This window comes from Thermobia domestica, chromosome 11 (assembly GCF_964235325.1).
Source record: "Thermobia domestica chromosome 11, izTheDome1.hap1.1, whole genome shotgun sequence".
NCBI lineage: Eukaryota > Metazoa > Arthropoda > Insecta > Zygentoma > Lepismatidae > Thermobia > Thermobia domestica.
In genome coordinates this window covers 18,445,049-18,459,969 of record NC_137464.1, presented here as the reverse complement: position 1 = coordinate 18,459,969, position 14,921 = coordinate 18,445,049, and the positions used below count along the sequence as shown (strand labels likewise).

Sequence of the window (14,921 nt, the reverse complement as noted above, 5' to 3'; positions counted from 1 at the left end):
AGATTTCATTTCATTTTCATTTTTCCACATAACCAATCAGAGCATTTTTTCTGGGTGTATGTATGTATGTATGTATGTATGTATGTATGTATGTATGTGTGTGTGTGTGTGTGTGTGTGTGTGTGTGTGTGTGTGTGTGTGTGTGTGTGTGTGCACTCCTACATCAGGATTGGTCATAAATGCTCATAAAACAGAGTACGATGCCCAATTTTAAAAGACATGTAGTGCAAATTAGACCAACCATTGGAACAATCCAAACAACCAACTAGAGCATTTTGTGTGTGTTGTCCTGCATCGGGATCATAAAAGTGAGTAAAATTCTCGTCCATAGAACCATAAACAAACAGTCTTAAAAGTCAATGGTGTAGGGTTTATCCATCCATGAGTGATATGGCTTTAAGAGTCCCTATCATTGCGAAATTAAAATACCGCTAATTTTACAGTAATTATATGATATCTTCAAATAGATAAAATATCATCGAAAAGTGGATCAAGACCTCTCTAGACGACGTTATTTTGCATGAGGTAGCGTTATCACGAGTCACCTAGTAGCTTTGCGTTTGCAGTTATTTAGAAACGCGAAAATAAATGCCGATTTTCTAAATGGCTGGAAATCGAAAGCAGATAAGCGAGTCTTGATAACTGTATCTCACGCAAGATAATATTGTCTAGGGAGCTCTTGTTCCACTTTTCGATTATCTTTTTTCTATTTGAAGATATCACGTAATTACTGTAAAATTAGCGGTATTTTAATTTCGCAGTGATGAGGCCTCTTAAGCAAGCAGAATGATTTGCCTGTATGTACTCCTACATTGGGATTGGAGTAACATAGGTGGTAAATTATGGCCGTTTTAATGAACTTTTTCATAACTACGGAATAATTAAGCTACATTTACTGGCCCGCATGATGTTATTTTACTAGTATTAAACTAAATAGTCAGTATAGGTAAGGTGAGTATAATTTGGGGGTACCAGATTTCCTTCAAGCCACAATTGTATTGGTACCTGAGGACCACGAAAAGCTATGATGGCCGTCTCGGAATGGTAGCTTTTCAAGATGGCGCCCCACTCGATTTATAAAAGTGGCAATATCTCGGCTCCTAATTATCGAATTTAACGCACTTTTTTAAACGATAGCTCATTATATTTGCAACAAGTAATGTTGTTATCATTTTGCCGTATCTTGGACGATATATGAGGAAAATAGCAAAAAATGAATCTCGAAGCGCTTTAAGTTTTACTTAATCTATATTAAACGTAACAAGAAAATATTTTATGAAAAAAATCTTTTGGCCAAAAGAGAAGAGACATCAATTAGCTTTCGTTTCATGTATTTGTGAACATTCTATCAATAATACAGCCAGAAATATCAAGATTTGAATGTTCAAAGGTGAACGCGGCAGCACTGCAATTCAATGTAAACAATGAATAGTGAGGCGGAATTTTTCCATAAACTCACCGAGTTAATGGCATTATAATTCAGAAAGTATCAGACTCGTGTTTACCTCTGAGACATGTATTTAAGAATAATAAGAAAAGGTGCATGAATTTGAATTCACCTATACCAGAATACAGGGGTGGATCCAGGACGGACTTCTGGGGATGCGGTGGGTAGTAATACTGCTGCTTAGAGCTACTTTTAAAGAGCTTCAAAGTCTGGGGTAGGTTTTATTTATACATATAAAGAATTCCCTCTCCTGAGGGGAAGGGCGATCGGGGCGATCGCTTCCCCTGGATCCGCCACTGCCAGAATATATTGCAGGTAAGAAGATTGAGCCTCCTAACATCACAACACAGCCAATTCCTGATAGCTTTAGCTTGTTTTCGGAATCTAAACGGAAAAATTTACTTTGGGTTCCAAGTCGACATGGCAACTCTGGAAATTAGACAGTTAGCTCTTGGACAGGATTTAATATACTAGTCAAGGGCGCCGATCCTGGGGGGCAAGGGGAGCCTCGTATTGTAGTTATGAATATACTATATTTGGCATAATTTGATTGCAATTTGTATTAAAATCTTCATATATATACCTTCTGCATCTGAATACCCCCCCCTAAATTTACAGAAAAATCGGCGCCCTTGATACTAGTTAACCAAACTAGGAACAATGTTAACCAAATCAAATAGCTTATTTGCCTTCCATAAGTCACCCAGCAAGTGATAAATCAACATTTTATGAAATATTGACTGAGTGCAATCAAATAAAGTCAAGGGTAAATTTGGAAAATATTGTTGCTGTTGTAGATCATGCCAGTTCTTCACAAGCAACAGAAATTAAACAGATACATCTCAATGAATTTGACAGTATTTTCATAATGATGGGACCTTTCACTCAGTTTGCAACCTACTTTCTAATATTGGGAAGTTATTGGTAATGCTGGACTTAGACTTAGCAGTAGAATCAAAAAGAATTGCAATTGGCTTCATTTGTCAAATTTTAGACGGAAAGCAATAAATGCAACCGTGCTGTAAGACTCCACGAATGCGTCTATGAAGGCTTAATGAGAATAATTTAGAATGAGTTCTTGGATCATGTCGAAGTCAAATATATTCAGCTTCCTTTTACAGTTACAGAATTAAATTAGTTATTTTGTTCAATTGCTGAAAACATATCTCCCAACAGTTTCGAAACGTTATACGGAGACGACAAAATCAAGGAAATTTTTATTCTTTTCTTCGAAGGCTATCTGAATCATTAGAGACATGAGAATGGAGTACTTTCGTCTTTCTGGATGTTTTATATAGATTAGTGGAGTTACTGTTGAGCTTGATTCCAGCTCATAGGGAAGGCTTTCGGTTATTCTACCTTTCGTGTTTACAAGAAATGATCCCATGGTGTTTTCTTTAGATAAAATGAACTATGTCAGGTACTTATCAATTCACTTGACTGAACTATTCCAATTGGAAAATACAAATCTTTCCATTTTTAAGTTCTATATGTCTATAGAATTTTCCGTCCAGCTTAAATCAAAGAATCCATTTGCACGAATTCCGGTGGATCAGGCTTTAGAGGAGACAGTAAATAAAGATACATAGATAGCAGGTTGGACAAAAGGATTCAGTTTAGAGCTTGGAGCAGTCAGTAAATACTATTTAACCGCAGAATATTGAGCTTCAACACTTAGGAAGATATGAAAATTTGTGGAAATCATTCCAGACAAGAAATGCCAGCATCTGAACCTTCAGAAGACCCGTAGGCCTATTTCTAAAGACGAAGAACAAGTCTCGGCCTTAGTTGATCTTCTGTAAAATAAGTGGACCTACCCTTTCGACAAAAATCCTTCAACATTATGAACATTTCAAAGGCTTAGAAGCGCAGACAGAAGTTTAAAATGATTTGTTATTGGCAAGGCAGAAAAGGGAAAAAGCTTACCAAGAATTCCCATATAATCGTTTAGAAAAGAATAAATGCTTCTTTGACTCTACAAAAATTATTCAGTTGCAAACTTTCAAAAATAACCAGAGGTTAGGCGTAAAACAATAACAAAGAAATAATTTTAAAGACAGATAGAAATATTTTCGGGAATATGATTTTGTTAGCACAGAAAACAGTAGCCTAAACATAGAGGAAGTTTTCAGTCATGCTTTGTTTCCTTTGCCATTGAGTCTAGCGAATCCTGATGGTACTTTAAGGAAAATTAATAAAGCCATACTAGTGAAATTTCTCGAGGGTATGGTTTTATCTACTGACCGCCCGCAAGGTAAATCTGCAACAGTTATTGACGCAATGGAGCTTATTCAAAAGTTACATGGAGAAAATGTACTTTTGATGAAATATCTCATTTAATACTGCTAGAAGTTTTAAAAGTAGGTAATGTCAGTGACCGAATAGACGTAGTTTTTGACACTTATAAAGAGAAATCAATAACTTCCACTGAAAGAACCTTGAGAGGTGCTGATGAATTGATATCATTTCATGTTTTGAAGAGTGCACATAAAGTACCAAACTGGAAGAGACTCTTAAGAAGTAATGACAGCAAGAACAAGCTAACGAGATTCTTAGCAGAAACTTGGCAGCAAAAGAAAAAAGAATGAATTTGAAAGGGAAAAAATATTCGTAATGTATGGAAACAAGTGTTTAAAAACTGCAGGAAAAGATATAAATGAAGTACCAGAACTGTCATCTTCTCAAGAAGAAGCTGATACGAGAATGATGTTCCACATTAAACATGACTCACAAGAGTTTTCAAATGTTATATGTAAATCAAATGGCACGAATGTTTTCGTTCTCTCTGCATATGAGTCTGTACATATTGAAAATCAAAGTAATGTATCCATTAAACGTGGAACAAAAAAGCCGAATTCGACTTATGGATGTAAGGGCGACTGGTTTTGATTCAGTTAGTGCTATGTGTAGTCAAGGAAAATTAAGTGCAATTAAACTGTTGCGAAATGATGATGAATTTATAAATGTGTTTTCCTTCTTTGGAAGAGATTGGAATATAAACAGTGAACTTTTCAGCCAACTACTAAAGTTTGTTTGCTTCCTGTATTTGAAACATAAGCGTATTGATCAAGTAAATGAGGCACACCACCAATTATTTCGAAGTAAACGAGGTGTAATCGATTCTGTTAAACTTACTCCCTGCGAAGATTACTTCTATCAGCATACTCTCAGGGCAAATTACCAATCTGCAATTTGGTAACGATCCCTGGAGAACTTTCCTGAAATTCCCGAGCCTGAAAACCATGGCTGGACAATTGACGAGAGTGGATGTATCTGTTCAGTGCATGACCAATTATCAGCTCTAGAATCTCTTTTGAGCCTTTTGAGTTACCCTTGTTTTCGATCCCGTAAGCTACCTAGCAATTCTTGTTTGCTTAAAACATGAAGTATACACCTGCTTCTAAGTTCGCAGACTGTGACAACTTACTTCAAACAGATCCTGAGGAGTATACAGTCAAGGACACCGAACCTGGGGGCCCCCTAATTGTATTTATGAATATACAATATTTGGCATAATTTGAATTCAATTTGTCTTAAAAATCCTCATATATGCTTTCTGCATCTGAATGCCATCCCCCTCCCCAAATTTACAGAGAAATCGGCGCCCTTGTAGACAGTTAACGAAGAGGTTGGGTTTTCAGACAGTGAAGAAGAGAACTAAAATATCCAAGATAAGCTCGCATTTAAAGAGAGCAAAATAATATGAAATGTAGCTCACGTTACGAGCTTCTTGCAGAAGAGAAATTTTATTTTAAAAATTAGATTTCATTTGAGTTTTCTGAACGCCGTGCACGTTTGAACATTCAAATCTTGATATTTCCGGTTGTATTATTGATAGAATGTTCACAAATACATCAAACGAAAGCTAATTAATGTCTCTTCTCTTTTGGCCAAAGTATTTTTTCATAAAATCTTTTCTTGTCACAATTAATATAGATTAAATGAAACTTAAAGCGATTCGAAATTCATTTTTTGTTATTTTCCTCATATATCATCCAAGATACGGCAAAATGATGACAACGTTTAAAAAAGAGCGTTAAAATTCGATAATTTGGATCCAGATATTGCCACTTTTATAAATCGACTCAGGCACCATTTTTGATTCGACTCCACCTTGAAAAGCTACCGTTCCGAGACGGCCATCATAGTTTTTCGTGGTCCTCAGGTACGAATACAATTGTGGTTTGAAGGAGATCTGGTATCCCCAAATTACACTCAAATTTTGTCTGGTTCGTATACTAAAAGGATTAAACGGGAATATAATGATATTTTTGTTAAAAAATCCCGACATCTTACAATATGGTTATGTAAAATTAGATAATTTTAATGAATGTGGCACTTTAATTACGTAAAATTAGATCATTTTTAATTATAATCACATAAAACTAGAGCATTTTAAGTGGTCGTGCCAGTTTGATAGTATTTTAATTAGAGCATAAAGTTTTTAATTATTCATTTGATTCTAATGAATGCAAATTACCGGAATTGACATTAATATTAATTTTGATAACCCTGTAAGTATATTAATTGAACAGGATATTATATCTTTCGATATCAAATCCTATAATACGTACATAAATAAATAAATACTTACCGAACCGGAATAAAATAACCTTTGGCTTTTACCTGCTGCCTTTGTTCTTGTCGAAAGAGGATCCGCTTTACCTGCCTTTCTGTGGGTCGTCGCTTTTATTCTTCCGCGAATTTAGACCGAGATGAGACGACTGCTACTTTATACGCGAAGTAGAAAAAAAGATTATACCTTTAATGATTGCGTAACACTAACTGATACTCTATTTGCGGATAAGAAGTATGCATATTTTTCCTTTATCTTATATAGACTAGATATACTGTTTGTATTAAGTATCTTATATGATTACTTTTTTGTAATTGTACAGGATGTAGAAATAAAATACAGGAATGTAAGTTTTAAAAGATTTATGGAAAAAATATGAATATGAATAAAAAATATAAATATAAAATAAAAATACAAAGTATTTTAATACAAGGAAAAAAGTATATTATATATTATATTGTTTATATTGTATATTATATATATTATATATAAGTATATATTATATATTATATATATATAATATATAATCTATATATATATATATAATATACAATATTTATTTATTATACATTTAATCTATAACTCGTTATATATGTTTGAACTTGGTTGTCATTTGAACAAAATAATTTAAGATTTCAAATATGATATATACAAATAATATTTATACACTGATGAAGACTGATAAAGTGATCTGCTGGATAAATGAAACAACTGTTTGTGTCAAAATGGTGGATATGTTGCTTTATAATACCGTTTTATGTCAAGCGTTTTCTCCATGTGAGAATTATCCTGAAGAATTATATTGAATTAAACACAGTCATTAAAAATAGATAAGTCAAATTAATTGATAATATAATTGTATAAGTTAAAAAATATAATATAATATATGAAAACTATTTACAATATATATTGCTTGAAAAAGTATTTACAATATAAAACCTAGAATTTGAAAATACTATATAAAATGCAATACAAAATTAATATTTACAAATATAAACTACGCGGAATATATTTACAATATAAACTATGTGAAAATCTTATTTACAATATATATATAATTTAATTCTTGGAAAATACCATTTACAAAATATATTATTTACAAAAAGAGGGTGCAATGCGGTGTAGGTGATAAAGGGATGATATAATAATCAGTACATGGGGGATGTAAAAGGAATCTTATAATTCAGACTATTTATTTGCTACATCCAATAGGTATTAACGAAAATGTATAATTACCCTAGATGTTTTCATTTACATTATATTTACATGTTGGCATAGTGAAAATAAATAAGTACACACACACACACACACACACACACACATATATATATATATATATATATATATATATATATATATATGTGTGTGTGTGTGTGTGTGTGTGTGTGTGTGTACTTATTTATTTTCACACAACGCATTACGGGATAGGACTTTGACTTCGATAACCATAAGGGATACTAGAGTAGTCTGTGTTACTGTCGGGATTCAATCAGTCTTTTGTTATTTACCTTTCGGCGAGTTTTTGTCTCAGGTCGTGAAACAATGCTAAACCCATTCTTATGTGTATTCCTCAGTGGGAACTCTTTTCTCAATTTTGTTACGAACTAAATCGTAAAAATGCTGAAAATGAATTTCTTCCGCGTTCTGCTATCTAAAATTACACATCGAATTTTATATACATAATCAAATTTTCCCGTTCCAATTTCTTTCATCCTGTACGCATAATTTTTGGCCTCTAATTCGATGAACATGTCAATTTCCACCCCTCCGGAACTTCTTTAGTTAACTCTTCCAGGTAGAACCAGTTGTAAGTTCGGGCTTAGGATCGCGGCTTTTTACAAACATAATGCTGTAAGTGTTACAATATAAAACATTATTTGGTCCAGGAGTCGTCAATAGGTCATGAAGCCCAAGCCTTGGCCATGAAGTAATAAACGCGGCAAGTACGACATTCGAGAATTTCCATTGATTGTTCTCGTTCCCGATGTTCTTTTATGTGATAATCAGGTGTTCATCACCAAGGGCGCTGAACTTTTTGAACTTCATACTGCACCGACAATAGGGTGTATAAAATGTCTGGATTGTCAACAATTTTTGTCTGCGGTATGTTCTTTCCTCCATTTTCCATACAATGGATTGAGGAATATTTTTGCGATATACCTCATTCCAGGATTCAATTCAATGTTGTCATGATTTAAATGTATACCTTCATGGGCATGATACTCTTTGATGTATTTTTCTTTGTTTTCTTCAGTATGACACGAAGCAGGAAAACCTGAGGTTTCCTGCTTCATTTGGAGGAAAGAATTTACGTAGTCTCCGAATAAACTAGACAAATTACGATCCTCCGTACCTGTTATTTCAAATACCCATATTTTCTTTACGGTAAGTATCTAATAACCGGCTTGTACTGCACTATGGATTTCTGGGGTGCAGAACGTACTAGTAATACTTCTGTTCTGATCACAGTGTAAGCATTGACAATTTCCTCCTTCATACATTTACGGCACAATTCGAAAGTAATCGGCCTCCCGCAACATATGGCAGAATCAGAAAAGAGATCTTTCGGGGGCAAAACGGAACATTTACTAGCCCATGAATACGTTCCACTTTTGGATAGTCTGGCCCGCTATGTACTTCTGGCAGCGCCTATGCCTAAGTGTATGTACAACCAACAGCTTACGAGCGATTACCCACGGGTAGAGACTCGTAACATCCAGATATTGAATGCTTTCCTCATCATTGCACTCTCACAACGCATTGACCGCCATTAAACCAAATTCTGTGTGACCGCCATTAAACACGTACGTGGGGATTAAATGATCTACAATATCCATATAATGAGATTGAATAAATTCTTGAATGGACTTCCTTCTTCACCTGATCATCTCATTCACATTCCCATATTTCAATAACTTTAAGTCCACGGCTAACCAGGTCATTTGCTTTATTGGCGGTCTCCTCATAACGTTCCTGCATGATTGCACGATGAGGCGAGGGTTCGTCAAGCTGTTCATGACGTAATTCAAGATAACACGTGGGACACGAATGCCAGTAGCAACCCAGGAATTCATACAGTCTTCCAATTTGGTTCATAAACACCGACCTTATATTTCCCAAATCGTCTCTCGGTGCCAATTTCCGAACACTGAATTTCAGTACCACTTTTCTTTGGATATCGCAACCATGGATATCATAACGACTCCCATTATGCAATAACACAATGACCTTCTCAAATCGTCGACGAGATGTTAACTCGAACTTAACAAACTTGTCAAGAGCTTTGAAATAAAACTCGCGATTTCCGTTATCATCTCCTCATGTTTGATATGTCATCCAACGAGCTAATCTTGCATGAGTGGCAAATTACTTGTGGGCACACAAGATTTACCTCTTGCTGTTGTTCTCCTTCAGCGTTGGTATCCAGTAGCAGTTTCTACGTCAAAGACGATACACAAATACTTTTCGATCCGGGTAAGGCTTTGATTCTGAACATAACAAGCGTGCTTTCGGTCTAATGCACATAGCATGGTTTACATAACCGTTCACCACACTTGTGCTAAAATTTTCGTCGTTGTAAGTTATACATTACACCACAATTATTACAAACCTCGACTAAATCTCATACACCCTTGTCACGTTTCGTTACATCTTTATGGTTCAAACCACATCCGATGAAAAAATCTATTGCAATCAACACCTTTACGTTTAATTTCAGAGGTAAATAATTCATGGTACTACTCAGTACGGACACTTGAATTCACATTTGTGATAAATCCCACACTTATTATACCCCTGCAAGCAATGATTACAAAAAACCTTGCGAACGCTTCCAAAAACTGATAATGATTGTCCTCATCCAAGATGTATATCTGTTTACCTCCCTTTTCACTCGGATATAGCACATTAAATTCTTAATTGTTAAGCTTCCTTTCATAGACAATTATTTAGTAGTTGGGCGCTAGGTGGTTTTGTGTCTTTTTGCGTCTTCGAGAGTACATCCGTTTTGCGCAATAGCCTCAAATTTTAATTTTGTGCATAATTTTATTGCTTTCCTTAATAAGTATTCAGGATTTTTTTTATTTTGTATACTTCGTCATGCTGTTGCTTGGCCCCTACCATCCCCAAAATCACATTCTTTGGGAGGCAGTATACATCCTTCTTTATAGGAATTACTTCGTATTCTAAAAATTAGCTCAGTGATGCGTAAGCCGCCGCCATATTTCGCAGTTGGGCCGATAATTTGTGGATCATGTGTTTCTTTGTACGTCCGCAATATATAAATATCTAGGTAATAATCTGAACGATGACTCATTTGACCATATCACACTTTTTAGTTACAGCGGTCCATGTTGCATTTTTGCGGCACCATTGACATCGTGTTAAAGCGTTTTGGTCTCTTATGAGTAGTTTCGCCCATACAACAAAACCCTTCGGTCCTGTAGCTCGCGGTGGACTGTTGTTATCGACATAGGCTGTACAAGGTTCTGTTTGAGTTCCTCCATCACTTGAACCGTTACCACAAGACGGTTCTGAGTGACATTCCACTTTAATGCTCAATGGAATCTGTTACTTAAGGTTTTATTCCGGCTATTCGCCGACAATATCGTTCCTCTTCGCATATGTGATTTTTGTAGGCCCTCATCAACTTGGAAACTGTCTCTCGAGATACGACACACACCTGCCACTTTTGTTCCATATCACAACCGACTGCCAACTATTTGCCCTATTCGAAAATCACAGAGTTCGCCCATTTTCCACTATCATGGTCTCTTGAGTTCACTGTACACTGGCATACTACTATTCCTCAAATTGTACTGAGTTTGCTCTAACATACTATTACCAGCAGCCAGGCATTGCGGTCGCTTTTGACTGTTGCAAGCCCAGACTCCTGGGGTGTTTCTTGTAGAATGATCATCAATATAGTAAATAAAATGAATAACTAAACATCTGTAAATTTTTGTTCGAATAATTATGTTGAATTTTCTAGCCTGAATTCTTGAACTCCTCAACAAAAATGTTAGAAAGACGAAAAGGCAATTGCTTTGAATGCAGCACTTTTTTATGTTCGTTGCTAATTGGAGTGGGATATGATGCATATGTAGTTTCTGGTTACGCAACAAGAGAATTGTGCCATAATGACACAACAAGAATTTCGTGTCCTTTACCTCTACAAGAAAAGAAGGTAAGAATTTATATTATTAAGTCAAATATGTGTGTGTATGTGTGTGTGTGTGTGCCAGCCCAGCAAGCCTGGAGCAGTTTTAATCAAACTTGGTAGTACTTGACTTACAGTACATTCAGGAAAATAATACTGTGGTAATAAGAGCCCCCTAGCACACTTAAGTGGAAGTGGGAATCATATAAAAATGATCGAAAACGACGCGAAATGTTAGCGTGGAATCCATAATTTTCGGTGTCCATGAGTTGATTGGTGACAGTTTCGATGCCCTTTAAATCCAAGTACAACCCTCAGGGAGGGCAAGACCACCTAGCAAACATAGGGGGAGCAGGACAGGTTACATAAAAATTATCGAAAACAACTTGACATTAATAGTGTTGAATTCGTAGTTTTCGGGGTCACTGAAATGAATAGTGACACTTCCGATGCCGTTTAAATCGAAATTTAGACCCCATTAGCGCTTATTAGGGGTGGAATGCTGAGATGTAAAAATAATTGAAAATGACGGATATTATTGTCGAATCCTCTGTTTTAGTGGTTCCTAAGTTGATTGGTGACAATTTTGGTGCGCTTTAAGTCCAAAGTCAGCTTCCAGTTGGGGCAAGACCCCTTATAAGTGCTGGGGGGAGGAAGGGGGAGACATAAATGATCGAAAAGTACCAATATTAGTATCGAATTTATAATTTTCAAGGTCGCTTAGATAAATAGTGACCCTCATGATGCCATTTAAGTTCGACTTAAACCCACATTAGCATTCTAGACATGAAATGGTGACGTAAAAATATCGAAAACGACCTATAATGGTGTTGAATCATTAGTTTTCTCTAAGTTAATTGGCGGAAGTCCTAATGCCGTTTAAGTCTAAGTTTAGCCGCAGTGAGAGAAAGGGCCCTTTGCACTCCTACGAAGGGAGGGGCCGACTTACAAATGATAATAAACAACCGATTTTGGTGTCGAGTCCATAACTTTCTGAGCAAACTAGATAAAAAATGATACTCCAGTGCTGTTTAAATCCAAGTTTAGCCTCCATTAGTACCGTGAAGAGGAATAATGACAAAAGTAATCAAAACTGCTGATATTAGTATCGAATCCATTGTTTTCGGGATCCCAAAGTTGATTAGTGACACTCCCTATACCACTTAAGCCAACGTTAACCTTATTAGCATCCTTAGGGTGTTGAGAAGTGGTTGACGTAAAAATAATCGAAAACGACCGATATTAGTGTCGAATCCATAGTTTTCGATGTCGATTTTTGGTTGGTTACATTGGATTTTCGCATTTATTTTAGCACGGTGGCTATGAAAAAGTGGTCTACTACATAATGTGACATCTGAACCATATGAGCTCAAGCCTGAAATCATACCCGGGTTTTACACGCTGTACTATATGTTTGTTTCTATAATTAACTTTCTTTCAATTTCTGTAGTATTTAATTTTTATTGAAAAATTTATAATTAATTTTGCGTAATTTAACAAGTTAATATAATATACTATTCTTATGAAAAAATATTGGCGAAAGCTATAGAATTCTTTGTTTCTATAAGTAGGAAAAGGTATTGTTATTGTATTGTAATATATTTCTGTCACAACTACGTACAATCTTTATTAAATACTTGAGATAAATATTTTAAGAAATACTTGTAGTCTAACTTTAAATTTAAGGACAATTACATCGTTTTTGCGCTTCTGGTTACGTTTATAAATTTCTTTGTTTGCTATGTTCCTTTCCTCTGTCAGTTTTCAGACACATATGTGAAATATCCACTTATACATGATTTTCACTCTTTTGTATTTTTGGTGTAAAATAGGTTGAAGATAATAGTTCACGGAAAGAAGAAAATATATATAAAGTGAAAGCTGTTAGAGTTCCAGAAAGTAAATATTTAATTGAAATGAAACGCAAGGAAGAGCAAAAACTGAAAGATAAACAACGGCAAATTGAGGAGAAAGAACAAAGGAGGATAATGGTAATATAATATTAGCTTTTAACAATAATAATAATAATCAGTGGCGTATTTAGGGGACTTCCGGGCTTAAGCCCCCGAAACCTTACTTACTATAGTAAAGTATATGAAATATATTACAGAATTTTCACATTTTCACGCAAAGCCCCTCCCGAAAGTTAGTAAAGCCCCCGAAACAAAATCGTAAATACGCCACTGATAATAATAATAATAATAATAATACAAACAATTCAACCTATTACTTAATATGTCAATCGTCTTGTCAATGAAGTAATTACCAGAAATAATACATAAAGTTTTTTATCTATATTATGCAGTGAAAAAGAATATCGAGTTCACGAGTCTACTTACTATTAATATTAAAGTCTGTGACAAACATCTTGGCATTTCAGCAAAACTCAAGCTCTGACGCGACGTTGCCAAGTAGTAAAGGGGTGCGGCTATGACTTGGCTAAGCAGACACACTACAGCGCGATCAGGTGGCAGGGAATAAATTGAAGTGAATATGTACACAATAAACGTGGCAATACCGCTGGCCTCTCATTTGCTAGCAGCATTTAAAGAGAACTTGGAGCGCCGCCTTCAAATGCCAAGATGTTTGTCATGCCGTTTAGTTTGCCTTTAGAGCAGCGTTTCCCAACCGGTGTGCCGCGGCACACTGGTGTGCTGTGAGTGGGCCGCTGGTGTGCCGCGAGAAATCGAAACAAAATTATTAATTTTATAGCAATCAAAATGCAAAAGGTAGGCGAAAATATATATTTGTATTTCACATTACTATGAATCTACAATTTTAAGTTTTATACCATTTTACTGTTCTGTACATTTCTAATGTTGAGAAAAAATGGCTAACATTGTTATGACCATTATTGCTTCTTTATTATTGCAGACTATTTCGTAACTTGAAAATTTTAAATATCATTCAATCCTTTCCACAAATTACCTACATTTGTGTTTTAAAGGTAAAAGAGATTTGTTTGTTCGTTCGTTATTTAGTGATCTTCCTTCTTAGTGAAAGGTTGGATAAAGTTTCTAAAAAGAAAGCGTATTTTTAAAAATCTGAGTCCAATATTTCATTGCAATTGTTTTCTATTTTTAAATTAGAATGAAAAATATCATAATGACGGGGGAAAATATCATACGACGGGGAAAAACCAGTGATAGAGCTTTATTCTCTGTAAGAAGGAGATCAATAATCACAGAAAAATACCACTGTTTTATATTTACAAATGATAATATCTATAAGTGTGCTGCGAGAATCAAAGTAACACCCGTAGTGTGCCGCAAGTTGAAAAAGGCTAGGAAACGCTGCTTTAGAGCATAGAATTAAGAAGAGAAACGAAAGATAGAGCGTCTGTCAGTGTAGGTAAACAACCTTTAAACTTTTTCTTCTCGGAGATTTCTTCAAAACACCAATTTTATAATACAATTAGCAGATTTGACAAACTAATTTATGTTTCTTTTACTATAAATTCTGAATTTTTTAAAGGAAAGAAAAGAGTGGTAAATCAAATAACTGTTAGCTTATTGTAACTGTCAGTGTTTCTTCCAGACCTGTTTTTCGGGGGGGGGCACTGTCCCCCGGAATTCTGAGAGTACCCCCAGAGGAGACCAAAATAATACGTCTTCAATATAATAATAAATATAAAAGTACCAACAGTGCCCCCGGAATACTAAGTGTGTCTCCCCAGGACATTTTTTCTGAAAGATCGACTGGTAACAGTTATTTGATAACGTAACCTTTGTAACGTTTGA

The 14,921-nt window shown here is 35.2% G+C and overlaps 1 protein-coding gene across 3 annotated transcripts in view; it reads left to right on the top strand.

Moving 5' to 3' along the window:
• LOC145663940 (dynein regulatory complex subunit 7-like) overlaps positions 1-14,921 on the top strand; it is a 105,691-nt gene that overhangs the window by 31,081 nt on the left and 59,689 nt on the right. For all 3 annotated transcript variants that reach the window (XM_081730161.1, XM_081730159.1, XM_081730160.1), the window contains exons 4-5: positions 11,014-11,208; positions 13,014-13,172. In XM_081730161.1, coding sequence (XP_081586287.1) covers positions 11,014-11,208; positions 13,014-13,172 — 354 coding nt within the window. The remainder of the gene's footprint in view (positions 1-11,013; positions 11,209-13,013; positions 13,173-14,921) is intronic.